This window comes from Myotis myotis, unplaced genomic scaffold (genome assembly GCF_014108235.1).
Source record: "Myotis myotis isolate mMyoMyo1 unplaced genomic scaffold, mMyoMyo1.p scaffold_m19_p_25, whole genome shotgun sequence".
NCBI lineage: Eukaryota > Metazoa > Chordata > Mammalia > Chiroptera > Vespertilionidae > Myotis > Myotis myotis.
The window spans coordinates 4,085,806-4,111,314 of NW_023416330.1; the positions used below are offsets into that span (position 1 = coordinate 4,085,806).

At 45.6% G+C, this 25,509-nt stretch overlaps 1 protein-coding gene across 1 annotated transcript; it reads left to right on the top strand.

Annotated features, from left to right (window-relative positions):
- The first annotated feature begins 1,407 nt into the window (after positions 1–1,407).
- GBX1 (gastrulation brain homeobox 1) lies at positions 1,408–25,263 on the top strand. Its single transcript, XM_036356232.1, has 3 exons — positions 1,408–1,939; positions 8,125–8,127; positions 24,139–25,263. Exons 1-3 carry the CDS (start codon positions 1,408–1,410, stop codon positions 24,687–24,689), a joined length of 1,086 nt encoding a protein of 361 aa, XP_036212125.1. The 3' UTR covers positions 24,690–25,263.
- The last annotated feature ends 246 nt before the right edge of the window (positions 25,264–25,509 follow it).

A 25,509-nucleotide genomic window follows, 5' to 3' on the forward strand; every position in this document is an offset into this window, starting at 1 on the left:
CCACCATTTCAGTATGTGAGAATGGGGAAGGTGAGCAGAGTCATCAGCAATTAGCAGATAATTAGCGCTGCTGACCCTTAGGGCTCATCAGCACGCCTGGGGCCAGCCCCCAGCAATCAGCCAGGGCAGGTCGATAGTGTCAGGCCCAGGAATGAATAGGGCTCATCAGCAGCGCTGGAGCTGGGGAGCCAATCAGGGAAATTAATAGTGAGAGAGGGAGAGAGGAGAAGGGGGGGGGGGGGCGGCGACAGAAAGACAGACAGGAGATACAGATATAGGCGAAAAATGAGGGGGGAAATAGAATAAGGTGCACTGGGGTAGGGAGTGAGAAATAGTAATGATCAAATAGGAGCAGGGATAGACAGGGGCAGGAAAGAAGATTGGGAGGAAGGAAAAGAATGGAAAGGATGGGAGAAAGACGGAGGAGGAGGAAAGGTGAGAGGGATGCTAAGCGCTTGGCATAGTGTGGGCCCTTCCGGAAATGACCAGGAGGCCAGAGTGAGGGACTAAGGGAGTCCACCATAGAGGAGGAGGAGGAGGAAATGAGGGTTCCAAGGAAGGAAGAGCCAATGCCAAGAGAGACCAGGGGAGAGAGTGTGGATGGGGCTGGGAGGACACGACCAACTGAGAAGGAAAAGGGCCGATGTGAGTGGCCCTGAGCCTCGGTGCCCCGCAGCGGAGTGCGCCCCCTGCCGGCCGGCCCCGCCGCCCAAGCGGGCACCGAGGTGCTGTCTCGTCTGCCCCTCTGGGCTTGCTTTTGGAGCTGCCAGGTCTTTCGCCCCGGGGGCTGGGACACCGGGAGACTGGCTTGGGTCGGACAGAGGGCAGCAGCCTGAGCCGGGGTTGGCTGGGGGCTGCGGCACTTCGGTCTGAGCCTGCCCCTCACGGCGCGCCCTCCTTGCCTGCCGCCCCGCGCCCAGTCCACACCCGGCCGATTGGGCTAGGTCGGGGCGGGCTGGGTGGTAGGAGGGGCACTGGCCCAACAGCTGCAGCCGTCTTCTCGTTGGCCGCAAACTTTCACAAAGCGGTGTGTCCGGACTCATCAATCTCCATTAATAATAGTTGGTTGGGCCGCGGGGGGCGGGCGGGTCGGGCCGCTGGGAACAGGCTCTGCTGAGGGAGCGGGCGGGCTCCGCAGCGGGCGGAGGGAGGAAGTGAAGCGTAATTTGAAGAAGATGGATGAGTCCGGAGGGCGACACCCCCAGCCCGCCCGCTCGCCCGCCCCCTCCCTCCTTATGAGAGAGAGGGAACGCGGCACGGGAGCCACACTGCGCTGAGCCCGAGCCTCGCGCCACCTCGGCCCGGGAGCCAGGAGCCAGCTCTGCGTGTCCGCTCGGGCGCCCGAGCCGCGGGGCGCACGGCGGTGCCCAGAGGGGACTCCCCGGGGCGGCCACAGCTCCCAGCGCCATGCAGAGAGCTGGAGGCGGAAGCGCCCCCGGGGGCAGCGGCGGGGGCAGTGGTGGGGGCCCGGGCACTGCCTTCTCCATTGACTCCCTGATCGGGCCACCGCCGCCACGCTCTGGCCACTTGCTCTATACCGGCTACCCCATGTTCATGCCCTACCGGCCCCTCGTGCTGCCGCAGGCGCTGGCCCCTGCGCCGCTCCCCACCGGCCTCCCACCCCTCGCCCCGCTAGCCTCCTTTGCCGGCCGCCTTACCAACACCTTCTGCGCCGGGCTGGGGCAGGCTGTGCCCTCGATGGTGGCGCTGACCACCGCGCTGCCCAGCTTTGCAGAGCCGCCGGACGCCTTCTACGGGCCCCCAGATCTCGCTGCTGCTGCTGCTGCTGCCGCCGCCGCCCGAAACAACCCTGAGCCCGGCGGCCGACGCCCAGAGGGTGGACTGGAAGCCGAAGAACTGCTGCCGGCCCGGGAGAAAGTGGCAGAGCCCCCACCGCCCCTGCCTCCGCACTTCTCAGAGACTTTCCCAAGTCTGCCGGGTAAGTGCTGGGGCTGACCAGGGAGCCGGGCGGGAGGCTCCTTACCGGAAATCCCAACATCAGGCTACTCAGACTGGACACTTGCCTGGAGCCCTGGAATCCCAGACCCCCCAAATGGCGGGTTCTGGGAACCACCTCCGGTTCCCTTCACACAGAGCACTTCTAAATCCCAGAATCGCAGCCCTGCTCTGTCTCCAAAGTGCCCGAAGCCTCGACAAAGACTTCCAAATTAGTGTCTTTCCTTTCTGCATTCTAGTCCTCAAGCCTTGGCTCTGCTGCATCTTCTTTTCAGAATCCCTTCATTTTCCTCAGATGCTGGGAATAGAGAAGCTGCAAGTGTGGGATTCCTAAGGACAGCAGCAAGACCCCAGGGTGAGGGTACATTGGGGCAGCTGTCAGTTAAGAGGGGGGCACTTCTGGCTTCTGAGAAGGTTGTATTGACCCCAAATGGGCTCCGTGGATGCAGGGGCAAAGGGAGGGTCTTAAAGTGGTGGTGACCATGTTGATGACCCATCTTCATCTTAGTGGAAGAGGTCACTTCTGAATTGGCATATTTAGAGCTAAGCCGTAATAACTGAGTAGTGGCCCTAAGGAAACCTTAGCTAGCAGGGGGCTTAGCACCTGCTGGACCAGGGCTCACTGGGATGCCAAGAGAGAGGCTGGGCTGGGCTGGGCTGGGTGCAGCCCAAAAGCCTGGAGTCAAGAATTCAGCTAAGATTCTGGAACTAGGAGATTCAGCTAAGCTAATGCAGGAACACTGGGTCCTCCATGGGAAGAAGATGCCCTCTAAATAGAGACAGGGTGTATTAAACTGAACCCTGTTTAGAATAGATCTATTTAGAGAGCTCCTGGCTTCCTATTTATTGATCCTTCACCCTTAGTAGCCGAAAATGCTCCTCCCCATCCAGAGACCGATCCGGGTGTGCTGACATCCAAAGCTTATACAGTTTGGTGGGCCCTGTTTAAGAAAAATAAGGGCCACATGCAAGTGCAGGGTTCCTGAATCTTAAACTTCTGTAGCATCAGGATAGATCTGCCTTTGCTTAACCGTTCATCTCAACCAGCTTAGTAGTGACCCATGGAGGCATGGGGGCTGATTCTAGTGAAGACCAGGAGGAGATGCAATAATTTTTTGTCCTTTGCCAGGAGAAGGCAATTCCTGATAATAGGTTTCTGGTCCCTTTCTTGAAATTGACCTTTGGAGGCAATAGGAGCAGAAGAAGAACCAGACACACCTAGGGAAGAGATAAGCTGTGGGGGAGGAGAAAGGAAGACACCTCAGTTCCAGAGAACTGAAGGGGAATATGCCCAAACCATGGAAAAACAAGCAGCTTGTCCTACTCTCTCAGGTTTCCCTCAGTTCTGATATTGAACCATTTGTAAAATGGGTGCTCTTTTCTGACGCAGATAGAATATTGACTGTAAAGCCAGACACTGAGAGAGAGAGAAAGGAATAAGCAGAGGAAAAGAACAGAAGAGAAATATTGAGGAAGGAAGAATAAGGGAAAGTAACAACAAATGAGCTTTACACCCACATTATCCAAAGAGAGAATATTAGAAAGGAGAGAGCTGCCTATTGGAAGAGAGATGTACAGGGATTTTTAGCAGGGCTAGATGAAAAATGAGCACTATCTGGATCAGAAGTGTGTGGATCAGAAAGAGTTCTGTCTTGAGAGGACTGGATGAGAGCTAAATAAATATACAGGTAGGAAACGGGAAAGTTTCAACAGTAGGAGTAATTTTTAAAAAGGTTTTTCAGTACTAGAAGTAATGGGAAACTAGAATTTATATAAAGAGAATGATGAAGGAAAGATCATCATCTGAGGAAAATGTTGGAAGCAAAAAAAGAAACTTACTCTTAGAGTAAAGATAAGAAATTTATTTGCTAAGAATGATGTGAGGGGCCTGGCTGGTTTTGCTCAGTGGATAGAGCATGGGCCCACAGACTGAAGGGTCCAGGGTTCAATCCTAGTTGGGGCTCATGCAGGAGGCAACCAATTGATGTGTCTCTCACATCGATGTTTCTCTCTCTCTCTCTCTCTCTCTCTCTCTCTCTCTTCCTCCTCCACCATTCCACTCTCTCTCAAAATCAATGGGGAAATATCCTCAGGTGAGGATTTAAAAAAAATGAGGGGAGGAGTCCTTACAGAGAAAAAATTTTGAGAAGTGCTGGAGTGAAGGTAATCATTCATATTGGGAAGAGATACACAGAAAGGGTCTACAGGGGGGTTTCTGGGGCACAGCAGTAAGGAGAGATTTCAGAAGAAACATTCCAAGAAGATAATGAGTAAGAGATCTTATCTGTGACTGCTACTTACCACTTCCAGTACAAACTTTCCCAACTCTCCTCACCATACCATTCATACCCATCTGCCCAGTCTTGATTCCCCCCTAAAATAGTTGGGACAAGAAAAGGCAACTCCAGAAATGTTGGACATAATATTAGTTTGAGGAGTGATGATGACACATGGCCCATTGCAAAAGTGGTGGGAAAATAAATGTACCATTTTGAGAATTGTATTTGAGTATTTTGTGTGAAATAAGAGAGTTCTCTGCTTAAATAATGGGACTGAAACCTCAAAATTAGAAGAATTTGGAGAAATAATTATATCTTTAAAATGACAGAGGAGGAGTTTCTGTCTTAGTATGAATAGGAGATATTGGTCTGAAATTATTAATTTACATTAGTTTAGTGTTTTACAATTACTAGCCCCTTTAAATGAAATTATAGTGAAGATAGGCCAATTTGGCAAATGATGAGTGAACTTCCTTTTTTGGGGAATTATAAGGACATTTTTTTAAAAAATTGCTGAGAGTTGAAACAGATACCACCCTACAAGAATTGATGAGGAAGAAACTTTATTATAATTTGATTGAATGGATAGAAGCTATATTGTAGGCACAAAGAAATACTGTGTACAGAAATAATGAGGTAGAAAAGGTATTGATAACGGCAGATTGAAAATAATTCTAAGTTTGGAGTATGGGAAGCAGTGAATGTAATTGGAGAAGGTGTGATACAAGAAGAGAGAATTTTTAATTAGTAGGGAAGATTTAAAAGTATGAATCAATAGAAAAGTCCAGAGTAGTGCTGTCTAGCAAGCCATTTATGTAATTAAAAATTTTTATTAGCCATGTTAGAAAGGATAAAGAAATAGGTGACATTAACTTTAATATTTTATTTAACCCAATATATTCAAAATATTATTTCAGCATTAATCAGTGTTCAATGAGATGTTTTATATTCCCTTTTCATATTAAGTCTTGGAAATCCAGTGTGTATTTTACACTTCTAGTGCATCTCAATTCAGACTAGCCATGTTTCTAGTGGTCAGTCGCCTCATGTGACCAGTGGTGACCATATTCAACATAACAGATCTAGAGAATCGTAAGAACAGTCATATGAACATGATGGGGGAAAAGGAGCTTTGAATTTCAGTGAATAGTGAAGTCCTCCATGTTAGGAACAATGGAGCAAAGAGAGCGGTAAGCTCTAAATGACAGGAAAAAGGAGAATTCTGCCTTGATTGGGATGGGCAGAGATGATCTTGTGTGTGAAGGTGTGTGTGAGCTAAAGCTGAGAGAAATCTAAGCTAACTTGAAGATGTGGTACAAATACACATTCCAGAGATTACAAGTGAGGAGGATGCTATGTGCTGGGGGAATGAAGAAAAAGAGCTGTCTGTTTGGAGAAATGCAGAAGAAAACTTTAAATTGGGGGTGTCTAGAGCAATGATTTCTTCAGGGAAAAAAAGAATTAGGTTATCTGAAAACAAATATTTAAGAAGTGAGGGATGGTAGATAACCCACATATAATTTTTGTATAGATGGTAAAAATATAGTAAGAGATTGATAGCAAAGATTAGTTGAGTATGGTAAGGAAAAGAAAACACTTGTAGTTGAGATGATATAGAGAAGAGAATGTGATGGGACAAACCTGAGAGAAGGCAATGTAGTGAACATTATGTTTTAAAATTAAACAGAAAAAGATTTGCTAATTTCTGAATAGAGATTGTCAATAATAATGGAAATCATGCCAGAAGACCAGGAAACTTCTAGGAGCATGATACTGTATTTGAGTGCTGATTGCTGTAAGCCAAGCGCCTGATTGTAGCTAGACTATGTTACATGACCATCAGTTAATTTCCTTTTTTTTTAAAATATATTTTATTGATTTTTTACAGAGAGGAAGGGAGAGGGATAGAGAGTCAGAAACATCGATGAGAGAGAAACATCGATCAGCTGCCTCCTGCATACCCCCCACTGGGAATGTGCCCGCAACCAAGGCACATGCCCTTGACCGGAATCGAACCCGGGACCCTTCAGTCCACAGACCGACGCTCTATCCACTGAGCCAAACCGGTTACGGCTCCTTTTTAAAACTATATATTTTTAATTGATTTCAGGGAGGAAGGGAGAGGGAGAGAGAGAGAAAAACATCAATCATGAGAGAGAATCATTGATCAGCTCCTCCTGCATGCCCCACACTGGGGATCGAGCCCACAACCCAGGCATGTACGGTAATCGAACTGTGACCTCCTGGTTCATAGGTCAATGCTCAACCACTGTGCCACACCAGCCAGGCCAGATTCAAAGTCTTATAATTTCTCCAGGCTTCAGTTTCCTCATCAATAACATAAAAGTTTTGGTTCATACCCTGGCCGGTGTGGTTAAGTGGTTTGAGCATCAGCCTGAGCACTGAAGAGTCACAGGTTCAAGTCCTGGTCAAGGGCACATACCTGGGTTGCAGGTTCGATTCCCAGCCCTGGCCTGGACAAGTACAGGAGGCACCCAATCAATGTTTCTCTCTCTCTCTCTCTCTCTCTCTCTCTCTTTCTCTCTCTCTCTCTCTCTCTCTCTCTCTCTCTCTCTCTCCCTTTCCCACTTCTCTCTCCCCCTTTCTCCCTTCCATTCTCTCTAAAAATCAATGGAAAATATATCCTCAGGTGAGGATTAACCCCCCCCCCCAAAAAAAAAAGTTTTGGTTCAGGTGATTTAAAAAATATATTTTTATTGATTTCAGAGAGGAAGGGAGAGGGAGAGAAAGAGAGAAACATCAATGAGAGAGAATCATTGATTAGCTGCCTCCTGCACACCCCCTACTGGGGATTGAGCCTGAAACCCGAGCATGTGCCCTTGACAGGAATTGAACTTGGGAACCTTCAGTCTGCAGGCCAATGCTCTATCCACTGAGCCAAACCAGCTAGGGCTCAGATGATTTTTAATATTCCTTTCAATTCCATAGGATAAAAGCTTCTCTTTAAAGCCTCCATGTTTACAGTATGGTTCTTAATATGGACTTCATGCACCTCTTGTGAGGGGATCTGTTAATTATGGATGGGGGAAATTACATTGTTATTTTTATTAACTTGAAACTAAATTTGGTGCTTCCTTTAATTATAAATGTAGGCCAGAAACCATAGTAGTTTCAACAATACCTGAGATTTTTGTCACCAGTAGAAATCATAGATATTTTTCATAGAAATTTACAGTCTTTGGAGGCATCTTTTTGTTTAATAAATTAATAAAGAATTATGATTAGTCAGGCCAGTGTTGCTCAGTGGTTGAGCATCGACTTATGAACCAGGATGTCATGGTTCGATTCCTGGTCAGAGTACATGTCCGGGTTGCGGTCTGAGTACCAAGTAGGGGCCTGCAGGAGGCAGGCAATCAATGATTCGCTCTCATCTATCTTAAACATCTAAAGGCATTATTCTGAGGAGCTTATAGGCTTTATCAGACTTCCAAGGAATTCATGGCACAAAAAAGGTTAAGAATCCCTAGGGATGGAAGACAGGAGAGATCTCTGCAGTGGTATATGTAAATAGGGAGATATCCTATATAATAAATGCCTAATATGCTAAGTGTCTGGTCTTCCAGTCATCCATTTCAACCAATCAAAGCATAATATGCTAATAATATGCTAAGGCCACTCAACTGCTCGCTATGATGGGCACTGACCACCAGGAGGCAGATGCTCTGACTGGTAGGTTAGCTTGCTGCTGGGGTCCAACTGATCCGGACTGAGCAAGTTGGGCTGGACATGCCCTGGGGCCCTCCTGCAGTCCCTCCCCAGCTGGCCAACCTCCTACATCCCTTCCCGGCCCTGATTGTGCACTGGTGGGGTCCCTCGGCCTGGCCTGTGCCCTCTCGCAATCCAGGACCCCTCAGAGGATGTTGGAGAGCTGGTTTCAGCCTGATCCCACAGGTCAGGCTGAGGGAACCCACTGGTGCATGAATTCATGCACTGGGCCTCTAGTATATTATAAATGACTAGAGGCTCAGTGCATGAAGTTCATGCACTAGTAGGGTCCCTAGCATCTGCCAGCTGGGGCCTCCCTTCCCCCAGCCAGCCCACCCCCTGTATGAACTCCTGGAAGAACTCTGGTCGAGGGACAATTTGCATACTATGCTTTTATTATATAGAATTAGGAGGATAATTCTTAGAGTCATGGGCAAGAATAGTCTATACAGGGAATAATGGGAAAGAGGCAGTAATTGGATATCTTTTTATTGAATTTTTAGAGAGAGAAAGAGCGAGAGAAACATTGATGTGGGAGAGAAACATTGATATGTTGCCTCTCGTGTACGCCTGACCAGGGATTGAACCCACAACCTAGGTGTGTGTCCTGACTGGGAAGCCAACCTGAAACCTTTTGGTATATGGGACGACGCTCCAACTGAGCCACCCAACCAGGACAAATATTTAATTGAAAATAGGATGAATATAGTATGAGCAGTGCTTTGCATCGAGAGTGATGTTAGGAAGCTAGGGAAGTATTTTGCCTTGGAAGTAACGGGGAAAGGATCTTTGTGGTGAAACTGATTGGGAATTAGGAAATAGAAATGTGAGAAGTAATGGAGTAGATGTACAAAAAAGAGAGAAACTTAAATAGAGATGATGAGGAGAGTTTGGTGGAAGAGAACTTTTAGCTAGGGGAATGGGGAGATGCCCCATGTTGAGGCCGGAAAGAAGGCCCATATCCGAACCAGTTGAAAGGACAGAGCTCTGTATGCAGGTGATGGTACCACAGCTGCAGTGGTCACGATGTGTATGAGATCTGGATTAAGAATGGCAAAGAAGTTGGTATGTTTTATTGGAAATATGGTCAACCTGGGAGAAAGTTATCAGCTTAGAATAATGTGGGAAAAATATTGATGTACTAATTAGGAGAAAATGACAGAGAAAAGACATGCTTGAATTTAGTGTGATAGAAGAATGACCTGCACAGGCTGAAATAAATTGTAGTAAGAAGCGACAATATTGTACTACAAGTAATTTCCTTCCTCTCATGAAAGAGAAAGGAATAATCTCCAAGTGATGAAATGAAAAATCTGTATTAGAATCAGGAAGACTGCAGGGCAGAGACCAGGGTTCTGAGGAAAAAGCACTTTGTGTGAAACATGAGTACAGGAGAAACAGGACAATACTTTGGAACTGGGGATGATAGTAGATGGACTTCTTTTTTAAAAATATATATTTTATTGATTTTTTACAGAGAAGAAGGGAGAGGGATAGAGAGCCAGAAACATCGATGAGAGAGGCCGAAACCTGTTTGGCTCAGTGGATAGAGCGTCGGCCTGCGGACTGAAAGGTCCCAGGTTCGATTCCGGTCAAGGGCATGTACCTGGGTTGCGGGCATATCCCCAGTGGGAGATGTGCAGGAGGCAGCTGATCGATGTTTCTCTCTCATCGATGTTTCTAACTCTCTATCTCTCTCCCTTCCTCTCTGTAAAAAATCAATAAAATATATTTAAAAAAAAAAAAGAAACATCGATGAGAGAGATCGATCAGCTGCCTCCTGCACGCCCCCCAGTGGGGATGTGCCCGCAACCAAGGTACATGCCCTTGACCAGAATCAAACCTGGGACCCCTGAGTCCCCAGGCCGACACTCTATCCACTGAGCCAAACCGGTTCGGCATAGATGGACTTCTTTTTTTTTTTTTTTTTTAAATAAATTTTATTGACTTTTTACAGAGAGGAAGGGAGAGGGATAGCGAGCTAGAAACATCGATGAGAGAGAAACATCGATCAGCTGCCTCCTGCACACCCGCCACTGGGGATGTGCCCGCAACCAAGGTACATGCCCTGACCGGAATCGAACCTGGGACCCTACAGTCCGCAGGCCGACGCTCTATCCACTGAGCCAAACTGGTCAGGGCCTTTTTTTTCTTTTTTTAAAATTTTTTTATTTTATTAAATCTTTATTCAGATTATTACATTTGTTCCTCTTTTTTCCCCCCATAGCTCCCCTCCACCCAGTTCCCACCCCACCCTCTGCCCTTACCCTCCCACTGTCCTCATCCATAGGTGCACAATTTTTGTTCAGTCTCTTCCCGCATCTCCCACATCCCTTTCCCCCACAAGAATAGTGAGTCCATTCCCTTTCTATGTCCCTGATTCTATTATAATCACCAGTTCATTCTGTTCATCAGATTATTTATTCACTTTATTCTTAGATACACTTGTTGATAGATGCATATTTGTTGTTCATAATTAGTATCTTTACCTTTTTCTTCTTCTTCCTCTTCTTAAAGGATACCTTTCAGCATTTCATATAATATTGGTTTGGTGGTGATGAACTCCTTTAGCTTTTCCTTATCTGTGAAGCTCTTTATCTGACCTTTAATTCTGAATGATAGCTTTGCTGGATAAAGTAATCTTGGTTGTAGGTTCTTAGCATTCATCACTTTGAATATTTCTTGCCACTCCCTTCTGGCCTGCAAAGTTTCTGTTGAGAAATCAGCTGACAGTCGTATGGGTATTCCCTTGTAGGTAACTGAGTTTCTTTCTCTTGCTGCTTTTAGGATTCTCTCTTTGTCTTTTGCTCTTGGCATTTTAATTATGATGTGTCTTGGTGTGGTCCTCTTTGGATTCCTTTTGTTTGGGGTTCTCTGTGCTTCCTTGACTTGTATGTCTATTTCTTTCACCAGGTAGGGGAAGTTTTCTGTCATTATTTCTTCAAATAGGTTTTCAATATCTTGCTCTCTCTCATCTTCTGGCACCCCTATAATTCTGATGTTGGTACGCTTGAAGCTGTCCCAGAGGCTCCTTACGCTATCTTCGTATTTTCGGATTCTTTTTTCATTTTGCTTTTCTGGTTGGGTGTTTTTTGCTTCTTCGCATTTCAAATATTTGCCTTGATTCTTGCACTCCTCTGGTCTGCTGTTGGGAGTCTGTATAATATTCGTTATTTCAGTTCGTATATGCTTAATTTCTAGTTGGTTCTTTATCATAACATCAAGGGTCTCATTAGATTTCTTGTAGATCTCAATAACTTTATCGGCAGCTTCTAGACAGTTCTTGAGAGACCTTAAAAGTGTGGTTCTGAACTCAATATCCTCCATTGACAGTTTTGTCCTGTTTCTTTGTCTCCGCATTTTTTATGCTTTCTTGGTGCACCCCCTAGTGGTCTTTGTGCGCAGTCTTGTTGTAGGTAAGCCTTGATTGTTGTAGTTAATACTAGGGGGATTTGACCTCCTGGACAACTGGCTGTGAGAATCAGCTGTGTCTGCAGTGGGAAAACTTCTGTAGATGGACTTCTTGACTGTGATTCCTGGGAAATCCTATCTAATAAAAGAGAAACATGGTAATTAGCCATACCTCTGCTACCCTTCCCATTGGCTAATCAGGGTGATATGCAAATTAACTGTCAGCCAATATGGCGGCCGGCAGCCAGGCAGCTTGAAGCGAACATGAGGCTAGCTTGCTTCAGTGACGGAGTACTCCAACGTTCCCCGCCTGTCGCTGCCGGCCTCTGAGCTTGCAGTTTGAAACATTGTTACAAATATAGAAGCTAAACAAAACCCCAGAAACCTGCTTTCAGCCAGCCAGGATCTCAGAGCTGGAGTTGAAACAGTGTTTCGATTATAGAACCCAAACAAACCAGATACCTGCTTTCAGCAGCTGAGGCCTAAGAGCTGGAGCCAAACCTCAGAGCTAAAGCTGGCCCAGAATAAAAAAAAAGAAAAAGAAAAAAAGGAGCGGTTGGGAGCTTCAGTCACCCGCCAGCCTGAAAACAGCCCTCAGCCCCTCACCCAGACTGGCCAGGCATCCCAGTGGGGACCCCCACACTGAAGGGTGTGTGACCAGCTGCAAACAGCCATCATCCCCTCATCCAGGCTGGCCAGGCACCCCAGTGGGGACCCCCACCCTGATCCAGGACACCCTTCAGGGCAAACCAGCCAGCCCCCACCCATGCACCAGGCCTCTATCCTATATAGTAAAAGGGTAATATGCTTCCCAGCACTGGGATCAGCGGAGCCGCGAGGCCTCCCGGCACCGGGATCTGTGTGACGGGGGCAGCGCCCAAACGCCCTGATCGCCCTGCGGTTCTGTGTGTGATAGGGGGCGGGGCCACAACCTCCCTATCCGCCCTGCTCTGTTCGTGACAGGGGAAGGCGCCCCAACCCCCTGACCAGCCCTGCTCTGTGACTGATAGGGGGGAGCTCCCCAACCCCCTGATCGCCCTGCGGCTCTGTGTGTGACAGGCTGCGGTGCCCCAACCCCCTGATCGGCCCTGCTCTGTGTGTGACAGGGTGCGGCGTCCCAACCCCCCCCCACACTGGCCCTGCTCTGTGGGTGACGGGGTAGAGCCATAACCTCCCCATCGGCCCTGCCCTGAGTGTGACAGGGTGCAGCGCCCCAACCCCCTGATCCGCCCTGCTCTGTGTGTGACAGGGGGCGGTGCCCCAACTCCCCTATCGGCCCTACTCTGTGAGTGACAGGGGGGAGCTCCTCAACCCCCTGATGGGCCCTGCTCTGTGCGTGACAGGGTACAGAGCCCCAACCCCCCTAATGGGCCCTGCTCTGTGAGTGACAGGGGGCAGCACCCCAACCCCCTGATTGGCCCTGCTCTGTGTGTGTGACAGGGGGTGGCGCCGCAACCTCCCCATCGACCCTGCCTTGAGTGTGATAGGGGGCGGTGCCCCAACCCCCCAATTGGCCCTACCCTGCGGGTGACTGAGGGTGGCATCGCAACTTCCCGATCCGCCCTGCTCTGTGCATGACAGGGGGCAGTGCCCCAACTCCCCAATTAGCCCTGCTCTGAGCCCGACCAGGGGCTGCACCTAGGGATTGGGCCTGCCCTCTGCCACCCGGAAGCAGGCCTAAGCCAGCAGGTCGTTATCTCCCGAGGGGTCCCAGACTGCGAGAGGGCACAGGCCGGGCTGAGGGACGCCCCCTCCCCCACCGAGTGCACAAATTTTTGTGCACCGGGCCTCTAGTGGTATTATAATAGAACAGAGAAGATGGAACTGTGTTGGGAGCAATGGGAAGAGAAGTGATGCAGAGGTGTACTGGAGGGAGAGAGGAGGAGAAAATTATCTTGAGAGTGAAGGTCAGGAGCACTGAGTGCTGGGCTAGATGATAACTATTCTGTAAATTATAGCTAGATGTTAGAAGTATGTAAGTACGTGATCTTGGCCAAATCACACCACTCTGTGTCTTAGCTTCCTCATCAGTAAAATTAGGGTTTGAATTAGGTGATCTATAAGCTCTACAATTCTGTTTCATCTATAAGGATATCTTAATGAGTTGTTTCCTTAAAAAAAAAAAAAAGTCATCCTGAGCAAAAAAATTGGGTGAATTTCTATACTTCTCAATGCTGAGTTGTCATGGTAGCTGATGAGGAAGAGCAGGCTGGGATATGTATGTCTTGAGGTAAAATCAGGACTGGGCTTTAGGATAGAAAAGGCATTGTCATCTGGGGTCGGGGAGGTGTTAACTGAGCTGTGGCTGTGTACAGCCTTCAGATTAAATGAGATGGAGAAACATGTGATAAAGGTGAGAGTTGATCTTATCCAGGCCAAAAAGATTGGGGATCAATTATGACCGACTTTATCTGGTGGGCAAAAGAGCAGTGCCCACGAGGGAGTGAGAAAAAAAAAGTTACGTTGTGGAATCAGTTCCTGGCTTTTTATATTATGTTTCCAATTGGTACAATATTTATCATAGGGTGACATCAGGAATCAGTCTCTCCACTCAGTGTTGAAGAGATGTGGTGTGGTGCAGAGGAAGGAGTACCGGAGTACCTTTGGATACAGATCTTGGTACCACCCTTTCTTTGTGACCTAAAGCAAAAAACTAACCTCTGCAGTCTCAGTTTCCTCACCAGTAAAATTAGTGCAATAATACTTACCTCATAGAATTAAGGACTAAACGAGGAGATATTTGTCCAGTATCCTAACATAATAAGTGTGCAAAAAATTATCAGTATTGTCCTTGTTCTGGAAATGGATGGGGCGCTTTCCTGGGAATTAAGTTGGGAAAGACATCTTCTCTAGGAATTGTTTAGGATAGATGATACTCTCTATACTGATAGGGACAAATATTTCTGGGAGTGATGATAGAAGTAGCACTGTATTCTGAGAACTATTCATATGGGGAATGCCAGGAGAGAACATTGTATGAATCTAATAGGAGTAGATTTTGTCTCTTGCCTTTCCTTCCTTCTTTTTTTTAAAATTTAAATTTTTATTGAATTTATAAAAATGGTGACATTGATTAATAAAATTATATAGGTTCCAGGTATACAATTTTATAATACACTAGAGGCCCGGTGCATGAAATTCGTGCACTGGAGCTGTCCCTCAACCCGGCCTGTGCCCTCTCGCAGTCTGGAAGCCCTTGGGGGATGTCAGTGGGACATCCTTAGCACTGCTGTGGAGGTGGGAGAGGCTCCCCCCCAGCACCACTGCGCTCGCCAGCCATGAGCCCGGCTTCTGGCTGAGCAGTACTCCACCTGTGGGAGTGCACTGACCACCAGGGGGCAACTCCTGCATCGAGCATGTGCCCCCTTGCATATTAGCCTTTTATTATATAGGATCATCCTGTATATTGTATTGTTTTACCACCCTAAGTCATGTATCTTTCCATCACAATTTATCCCCCCTTTACCCTCTTCTACCTTCCCCCACCCCCTTTCCTTCTGGTAATCACTATACTGTTGTCTGTATCTATAAGGGGTTTTTCTTTGCTTAACCCTTCATCTTTTTCACTCAGACTCTCAACACCCCTCCCTTCTGATGGCTGTCAGTCTGTTCTCTGTATCTAATGCCTGTTTCTATTTTATTTGTTAGTTTACTTGTTCATTATATTTCACACGTAAGTGAAATCATATGGTATTTGTCTTTCTCTAATTGGCTTATTTCGCTTAGCATAATGCTCTCCAGGTCTATCCATACTGTCTCAAAGCACGAGAGATCCTTTTTACAGCTGCATAGTATTCCATGGTGTAAATGTACCACAGCTTTTTTTATCCACTCATCAACTGATGGGTACTTGGGCTGCTTCCAAATCTTAGCTATTGTAAATTATGCTGCTATGAACATAGGGATGCATATATTCTTTCGAATTAGTGTTTTGCATTTCTTCAGATATATTCCCCAAAGTGGAATTTCTGGGTCTTTTTCTCCCTCCTTTTGGTTTCCATGTCTCACATTTTGGCATCTCCTCTAGATCCCAAGGCTGCTGAAAGCCCTCTGCTGTGTCCCCCTGGCACCTATTCTTCCTTTCTCTCCATTAAAAACAAAAACAAAAAACAAACAAACAAAAACATCTCCTTTTTTTCTTCATTCAAATTCCTTTTCTCTCATATGTCTGATCTCAACTTGATGTTAGGAGCAAAGCCAATGAATTAAAATTAATTCATACTCAAGTGGATTAAAGAGATTTTCAAAAATCCAAATGAATTTCAAACTGGTGGAATTTTAGGGGGTGGTATTATAAATGATTTCAGGTAATGTGGGAAAATGATTATTATTATCATTTTTAATCCTCACCCAAGGACATTTTTCTATTGCTTTGGTGAGAGATGGGGAGAGAGAAAAACAGTGATGTGAGAGAGACACATCAATTGGTTGACTCCCGAACTTCCCCCCTGACCAGACAGGGGGTCGAACCTGCAGTCCAGGTACATGCCCTTGACCGGGAATTGAACCCTCAATCCTTCAGTTTGAGGCCGGCACAGAGTTGTAAACTAACCACTGAGCACACTGGCCAGGGTGAAAAATTATTTTATTTTTTTTTAAATATATATTTTTTTATTGATTTTTTACAGAGAGGAAGGGAGAGGGATAGAGAGCCAGAAACATCGATGAGAGAGAAACATCGATCAGCTGCCTCCTGCACATCTCCCACTGGGGAAGTGCCCACAACCCAGGTACATGCCCTTGACCGGAATCGAACCCGGGACCCCTCAGTCTGCAGGCCGACGCTCTATCTACTGAGCCAAACCGGTTTCGGCGAAAAATTATTTTTGATGGGAAGTTATGGGAGTGAGGTGGAGATGCTTACTTTCCATGGGGGTAGGGGGGGTGAAATAAGCTAGTTACAGCATTGTATGTAGTCAGAACTCTTTGAGTTGCTAGTGACAGCAGCTCAACTCTAATTTAAGCTAAAATGGGCAGTTATTGATTCACATGACTTTGAAATATAAGAATGCAAATAGTGCTATTATTTTCTTCTTGTTCTCAACTTGTCTCCTTTCTCTGTTTTCACCTCATTCTCTCCATATGCGAGGCAGGAGGAGGAGTGTGGCACAAGCATAAGCTGATCTAAGTTTTATAATCCTATGTTGGGACCCCAGTGGGTTCTAGCACATATCAAATCCTAGGATGGTTGATTAACTAGCTTGAATCAGGTCCCCAGGGAGATGGGATGTTAGGATTGGTCAGATTCAGGTCCTATGCCTACATTTCACTAAGGTGGAGGGATGTGATTGACAGCCCCACTGTACTGGATAATAGGTGAAAAGCAGTGCCCAAAGGAAGGGGTGCTGTGAGTGAACAAAGGGGGAAGGGATGCTGGGCAGACAAAAACAAACCCCAAACAGATACCTATCTCGACCAGAAAGAAAAAAAAAGAACCGACCTTTAACTCCCTTTCATTATTAGGGAGGAAAGCCTTCTCCCTGGCTAGATAAGGAGTCCTAGGGAGTGATAGAAGAGATACCCAGAGTGAGGACTGAAGAGAGTTCTGTAATGAGGAAGGTAGAGAGAAATGAAGATAGTAGAAAATTTCTATTCCTCAATGAGGCTGATTCTTGTACAAGAGCTGTCCTTGAGGGTTGAGGGAGACAGTTGTAAACTAGGAGCTAGAGAAAATTTATATTAAAACGAAGCTGTTTCCAGAGTTTGACACATTATTTTTAAATGAGAAAATACATTTCTAAATAAAAGGAATGTTGACTGGATGGATTATATCATCAAACCAATAATGACAGAAAAAAATATGAGAAAGATCTGATGGGAATTTTGTTTTGGGAAATGAGAGAAATATCCTGTTAAAGGACAATATTAGGCTAGAGCTCTGCAGTGATAAGTGAAAGGGATGAGGTCTAACTTAAAACTAGATTTGATAGGAAGGTTATTTATCTGATGAGACATCTAGGGAAAGGACTTTTACTTCAGATGGGAGGGGAGAAAAGATATTTTACTGCAAAGAATAGAAGAGCATTGACTAAAGGTGTAGGAGACTAAGGTTTAGACATGGCTCTGTCCCTAACTATGTGACTTAAGAAAAACATTTTAATCTTTCTGAAACTCAGTGTTTTCACCTGAAAATAAGGTTACCAACCTCTCATTGCTATTAATAATAGGTTCTACTCCACTTCAGTGAGTTGCTTGAAGATAAAATAATACATGTGAAAGTGTTTTGGAAAGCTGAGGTGCTCTTGGCACTGGCACCATTAGTATGCCATGAGAGGAGCTCTGAGCTTGAAGTGGTGGGGACATTGTCCTGAAGTTGTCATGAAGGTTGGAGGGACTCTGGATGGTCGAGATGCAGAGAAAATTCATATCAAATCTGGAGCCAAGAATGCTGAAGAGCCCTGGGAAAAGGAGAGAGAGGGAGGGAGGGAGGGAGAGATAGAAAGAGAGAGAGAACCTAAATTATAGAGAGGAGTAATAGCAAATTGGGGGACATGAAATGGATGGGTTACTGAAAAACAAATTGAAAGTAAGCTAGTTGCGCCCTAGCCAGTTTTGCTCAGTGGATAGTGTCGGCCTGTGGACTGAAGGGTCCTGGGTTCGATTCCGGTTCGATTCTGTACCTGGTCGGGGCACATGCAGGAGGCAACCAATCAATGTGTTTCTTTCATATCAACATTCATAGCTCTGTCTATCCCTCTCTTCCACTGTCTCTAAAAATCAATGGAAAGCCCTAACCGGTTTGGGTCAGTGGATAGAGTGTCGGCCTGTGGACTCAAGGGTCCCAGGTTCGATTCCGGTCAAGGGCATGTACCTTGATTGCGGGCACATACCCAGTAGGGGGTGTGCAGGAGGCAGCTGATCGATGTTTCTCCCTCATCGATGTTTCTCTCCCTTCCTCTCTGTAAAAAATCAATAAAATATATTTTAAAAACTCAATGGAAAAATATCTTCTGGTGAGGATTAAAAATAAATAAATAAAGTGGTAACTGTGATGGCAATAAATGGGTATATTGGGGGGGGGCGGGGAGAAAGTAAGCTAGTTGCTATAAACAATTGGAGTAAGTACTGTCTTTGAAAAGAACAGAGCAATAATTCTATACTGGGCTTGATGATGAGATGAGGATTTAGAAATGAGAGTGGTAGCAAACACCCCTTTTATGAGGTATGACCTGCATTTCTTCTCACCTCTTGACAACAACTTCCTCCATTGGTTCTGTATTCAGGAAACTGAGGAGGTGACCTGATCAGTAGGATCAGGAAACTCTGTGTCCTGAGAGTGGCTGGGGAGTGTGAGGGTAGTTCATCTTTGAAGTACAGGGAAGAGAAGTCAGAATTGAGTGAATGGGGGAGAGACTTCTCTTCAGTGGGTAGTAAAGACTATTGATTTTATATAAGCTAGGACAGCAGGTGGATGAGGGATGGCACAGGGGCCCTGTGAGTTCCTGTAGCTGGAATCTAACTAAAATGGTTCTCCACTCCCTGGGCAGTTTTCTGTGCCACAACCCAGGCCACCATCCTTGGTGACCATGGCTGTGGGATTCCCCTCTAGATGGTGAGAGCCAGTGCTATTAATTCTTTCTACTGGAAAATACCTACCATGGGTTCTTTGGTCCTTGATTTCTTCTCCAGCCTGACTGGACCGTTACCAAGATGGGGCTTCTCTGTCTCTGGAGCTGCTTCCCTTCCTCTTGGAAGGAAGGCCCCAGGCAAGGGTATCCCTGCAGCCTGGACACTACTCTCTGGAGTGGGATTAGTGCCCTGGCATGGACTCTACAACGAATTGCGGTTCAAAACTTGTGATTTCTGGTTCTTAGTGTAATAGCAACGACAAGGAGAGTTCACATGAACTCTGGATATATCCTAATAACCAATCTGTCCCACATTATTCCTCCTGAACAGACACCAAGATTTTTTCACAGACTCGAGACTTACCCATAGGGAACAAGTTTAAAATGCAAATACTCTTCTATTACCAGTAATAACATTTTCATGCACAAAGGACGGAATCTTTCTTTCTGTTTGGCTTACCTACCTAGCTCAGGCAAATTGTTTCCAATTTCAAGTTTTCCTTTTGGTGAAATTATTGTCATCAGAATCTTTATTTCCCATATAAAATTTCAATGTGGTCTTGTTTTGTTGATCAAGGTTTTTTGTTCATATCAACCAGTTATAGCATCTGCAGTTAGAATTTTACTTTTATGGACATTAAACCTAACAAGTCCAATTATTCTAAATCAAATTTTGCAAATGGAAATTTTATCAAAAAGTTTTGCTTTTGTTTTTAGTCAACACATTTTTCTATTGCAATTTTTCATTTATTTGATTTGAATATGTTACCATTAATATAACATATTATAAATTGGATAAAAGGAAATAGTTTGTATTTATTTCTTAGTTAACTCAATAGAAAATAATAAGCTGTTTCACGATTGACACATTGCAAAGGATTGGGTTAATGTCTTGTTCCTTCAATTCTTCTGAATATGTCTCTATCACTTTGGGTATTACATTCTAATGTGCTCCACTGTTGGTGGAGCAAAGGGAAATTGGCAGGGCTAAAATGTTTTGCTTTGCTCCAAATGCATCAATGTTTAGGTAAAGAAGGTAGGGGTGTATGTGCGTTTTTAAAGCTTTTTGCTATTTTCTTTCTTCCTTCTCTAAACTTTTTAGCTCTTTTAGTTTCTCTGATTCATCACTTAATTCTTCCACCCTCCTTCTCTCATGACCCACTCCTTTCTGCCAACTTTTCTTCTCTCACCCACTCCTTCTCAGTCTTACTGTCCCAGACTCCTGTTTAGCTGCATTTCCCCCTCTCGGTTGCTTTCTTTTTTACCCCACCTCCATCTCCTTCTAAGAGTTGCTTATCAGAGCCTTCAATGTCATGATTATAAAGACTCAGAGACTCCCGCCCCTGCTCTCAGCATCCCCCTGGGATCAAGTAACCAAGAGAGGTTGTGAATCTGGGGTTCTTGTCTGGCTTTAAAAGCAGCACTGAGGGTGGCCCACTTATGGGGGCTTGATTTTATGGAATCTGTCTGAAGACAGAGGGATGGATGATGTGATCTCAGGAGGGCCCTGCCAGATCGAGGAACCTGGGAGCCTCATCTCAATCCTCATCCATTTAGATTTATTGGACACCCCTTGGGTACTCAGAACTGTGCTAACTGATTTCATCTTTCAAGACCTTTTAGCAGCTGTTTAAAATATTGTAATCCAGTATCTGCCTTTTTAGCAGCTGTTTAAAATATTATAATACTGGGCAGAGTTTTTACAAGCTTTTGTGTGGTTTTTGTTATTATTTACGACAAACCATGTTTTAAAAATTAGAAGTTAAAAGATTTAGTAATAATGTTGGAGATTGTCCTTCATTTCTTTTAGCAGACAATCCTATAGGTTACAACTCCATATGGATTCCTCTCCAGCTACTGTGAGATCTGAGGGCATGCTGAGCAATGGGTAGGATAATATTCATGGAGAAGATGCCTTATGCGCACTAGAACTGGCTTGGATTGGGGCTGTGGAGAATATCTTAGGAGAGACATGGGAAAGGAAGGACAGAGGGCAAGAGAGCAAGCTTGGGAACAGTTCTCTTATTTAGTCAATAAATATTTATTGAGTGCCTACTCTGTGCAGGTAATTTTCTAGATACTGAAGGTATAACAGTGAAAAAATATATTAACAATGTCTACCTTCATGGGGTTTATATTCTAATAAGAGGAGAGAACCAACAAAATAAATGAAGTTGGTGATTTGTACTATAGCAACAAATAAAGCACAGATAGGGAGTACTGGGAGTCTTAATTTTAAAAGGGTGATATAGTAAAAACCTAAGGAGACAGGATATGAGCCAGTGCAAAACTCTAGGTGAGAGTATATATGTATTCCAGAGAGAAGAACCTGGATAGGGGGAGAAGGCAGGGCAGAGAAACCAGTTTAGAGAGTGTCAATGAACCAGGGGAGAGATAATGGTGACCTGGACTAGCTGGATACAGAGGTGGTGGTGAGAAGAGGTCAGGGTCTGTATTTTACAGGCAGCAACAAGACCAGGACTTGCTGGTGGATTGGACAGGGTTTGGTTTGAACAACAGGGAGGATGGAGTTACCATTAACTGAAATAGCAAAGATGTAGGTGCATGTGGGGAAGAACTAGCGTAGAAGAAAGATCACAAGTTCCATTTGGGACTGTTAAGTTTGTGTTCTGGAAGTGGAAAGTGGAAGATGTGTGAGGAAGCCCTTAGTGCTGGGGTGGGGAACTTTTTTTTTCTGCCAAGAGCCTTTGGATATTTGTAGCATAATTTGTGGGCCATTTGGATATTTCTGTCATCATTCTTGGGCCATACAAAATTATCAACTTAAAAACTAGCCTGCTATATTTGGTCAAACATTTAATTAACTTACTCCTAATGCCTGGCAGGGCCAGACCAAATGATTTTGTTGGTGTTATATAGCACACAGGCTGGACATTCCCCAGCCACCCCTGTCTTAGTGAAATGAAGGAAGAAACCAAGGATGTGAATCTTACAGTAAATAAAATGGATTTGGCTAGGGATAAGGGAGAACGTGTGGGTGATAAGAGGTGAGTATCATGAGGAGCACCTTATAGTATGTGAAGTTGGGTGCTCATGAAGCGTGGCCAGCTGTTAGGGAGAGAATGAGGACCACTTGCTGGTGAAAAGCAATGAATAGTCACATAGGAAGGCTGGATAAGCCTCAGCTGGGGTGTGCCACATAGGTTTTGAGGTTAGATAAAGAATGAAGTATTACAGGGAGAAAAGGTGCTGGCCTGGGGTATAAAAATACCCTTGAGACTGGCTGGCATGGCGCAGTGGATTGAGCATCGTCCCATGAACCAAGAGATTGCTGGTTCGATTCCCAGTGAGGATACATGCCCAGGATGTAGGCTGGATCCCTAGTGGGGAGTGTGCAGGAGGCAGCCGATTGATGTCTCTCTGTCATGTTTTGCTATCATTGATGTTTCCATCTTCTCTCCCTCTCCCTTCTTCTCTCTCTAAAAAATCAATAAAAACATTTTTTAAAATACCCTTGAGGTATGAAGAAGCTAATTGAGGTGGAAGTGGGTGATCTGGATATGGTCGAGAATTTTGGCCTCTAAGGATAATGTCAGTGTGGCTCTTAAGGAAAAGGAACAGGCGTAGATTGCATCAGTGAGAGGAAAGGGACAACTCTGGGATGGGGAAGGGGATTGAAATTTACTAGGCTGCTACTAGAGGCCCTGAGAAGTTCTGCTGACTTAAAGGCAGATGGGGAGGGATTTGAGGAGAGCAGCAGGTAACCTCTGAGTGCTGAGAGGTGTTCTAGCCATGTGTACATGTGCACACTTCTTTTCCATATAAGGCACTTCATTCCCTGAAGTTATTTTACTTTGGGTTGTATTCACAACCTTGGAGTGTGCTTATGAGTGTACATGTGACATGTGGGTGTAGATACATGTGCTTCCAATATGTGAAGTGCTCCCCACTTTTACACACTAAACTCTATTGGTAAGGAGCTGTTTACAGATTATTCATTTTTCTCTTCTCTTTCCTATTTGTTGGTTTTCTTGTGATTTTTTTGTTGTTTCACTGCTTATTGGTCCTTTGGGCAGAAAACAAGGGATTTTGTAAAACTCATTGAAAACATTTACAATGCATTATTTGCATTATAAGAATAAAAATGTCAGTGGATAGAATAAAACCAATGGTTCAATTAAATTTTAGAATTATATATGGGTTAAAATGTTTATGTGGCTGTGATTACAAATAATCAGTAATCTACTAAATGCATCAAAATTTCGTTTTCACCATCTATATTTTCCCTTGCTGCATTTTTATTTCTTCCCATATTCCTTCCATGTTCCCAGCTGACATCAAGCTCAGGGTCCTCAGGATTCTGAACTTAAGCAGAAAGCAGCTGTTTGTGCTGCTCAGCAATCTTAACTGGGAAAGAGGGAAGGTGGGAAAGCGATGACATCATTTTTTAAACAAGGAGAAGGAATGAAAGGGACTTAGGAGACTAAGTAATTGGAAGAAAAGTCTGGTCACTGATAAGCCATGTGGCTGGGAGGGTTCCCCATTGTGGGCTGGATGGTCTGATTAAGGTGAATTGGGAAGGAGTGCAGTAAGGAAAATTCCTGATTCCCAGGTCCTTGTGTTACATTTCTATGACCCAGATTTTGGGAATAGAGTGAGGATGGGGAATCACATGACCCTGAAATTCCCATCTGGAAATGAGATTCTAGATTTAAGGAAGAGGGAAGACAGAAGAGAAGTCAACACATAGCTCTTCCACTGGGTCTGGTTAGGATTCCTAGAATAACAAAGGCTGATAGCCCCCGTCCTGCAAAAGTAAGTTCTCCTATATTGTTCATTCCTGCCACAGCAACTGGAAGGATCCTAAGCCAGGTCCCCTACTACTTCACTCTGGGGCCTGAGGCTGCGTGGTCTGGATTTAGAGAAAGCTGGGAAGTAGGCAGAACTGAGGTAGGGTGTGGGAATGTGGAGGGGACACAGTCCTGGGAATGGTGTTCCTTTGATAGACACTTGTTGCCTGCCCCACTTTGCTTTAGTGAAATCTGTGCTGGTTAATACCTTTCTTCCTATTTCTTTGTCTTCCCTGAACTTCTTCCATCCCCATCTCATCCCCTCTACATCTGTATCTCTTCCTGCTGTCGTTCTGGCCATGCCTGGTCATGGTTTCGTGTGCCTCTTCCAACCTGTCTCTTTTCCTACCTTCTCCCTCCCTGTCCATTGGTTTTCACTCCCCACAGAGGGGAAGGTGTACAGCTCAGATGAGGAGAAGCTGGAGGCACCAGCAAGAGACCCAGCAGGCAGCGAACAGGAGGAAGAGGGCTCGGGCGGTGACAGTGAGGACGACGGTTTCCTGGACAGTTCTGCAGGGGGCCCGGGGGTTCTCCTGGCACCTAAACCGAAGCTAAAGGGAAGCCTGGGGACTGGAGCTGAGGAGGCAGCCCCAGTGGCATCAGGAGTCACGGCTCCTGGGGGCAAAAGCCGGAGGCGCCGCACAGCATTTACCAGTGAGCAGCTTTTGGAATTGGAGAAGGAGTTTCATTGCAAGAAATACCTGAGCTTGACAGAGCGTTCCCAGATCGCCCATGCCCTCAAGCTCAGTGAGGTGCAGGTCAAGATCTGGTTTCAGAATCGGAGAGCCAAGTGGAAGCGCATCAAAGCTGGCAATGTCAGCAGCCGTTCTGGAGAGCCCGTAAGAAACCCCAAGATTGTTGTGCCCATACCCGTGCATGTCAACAGGTTCGCTGTGCGGAGCCAGCACCAACAAATGGAACAGGGAGCCCGGCCCTGAATGGGGCTCTTGAGGACTTCAGAAGGCAAAGGATTCGTTTCCTGGGCTTGCTTAGAGACTGGGTTATGGCTCTGTGGACCAGGGAGCTACCACTATGATTCTGCCCTAGCAGGCGGCTCAGTTGGCAACTCACTTAGCTCTAGGTATGCTCTCCTGGCAATCCGAGATATGGGCACGTGTCCTTGAGCCTATTCCAGAGACCCTCAGGACTGGGGCTTCAGGATTGAAGGGGCTTGGGTTCTCATTGCCCAGGAGCTTTTGGGACTGAGGTGGACTCCTGGGGAGGTGTTGGGTTCTAAAATGCCTAGGGCCTGAAAGGTTCCTGGAATCACTTCTGACAGGGGTGGGGAAGAATCCAGGGTAATGACCAGCCAAGCTGATCACAACTCCTTATTTATTTTGTGTAAAGTTTGTATATGTGGATCTATCTGCCTCTGTCTGTCTGCACTGAGAGGGCTTGGGAAAGTTATGTTTCCTCGATCCTCAACCAGAGTTTAGTTCCATCTTACTGCCGCGGAGTGGTTACCGTCTTGCCTATCTATAATACAAGGACATGCAGAGAAACTAAATGGAACCGTCACTAGCCTCCTTAGAAACTTAACACACACCATCTCTTCTCATGTAAACTACCTCCACATCTGTTCTTTCCCAGCCTGGGGTCTGCCCGCTGTGCACCTTTAGACTTCATGTTCCTAACGTGGTCCTTTACTCTCTACCCATTAAACAGGCAAGCTTCATCATCTCTGCCTCCTTCTTTGGAAGAGTTGGCAAATTTCAGAATAGAGGACTCATTCACATTTGTATTAGGACAGGAAATGAA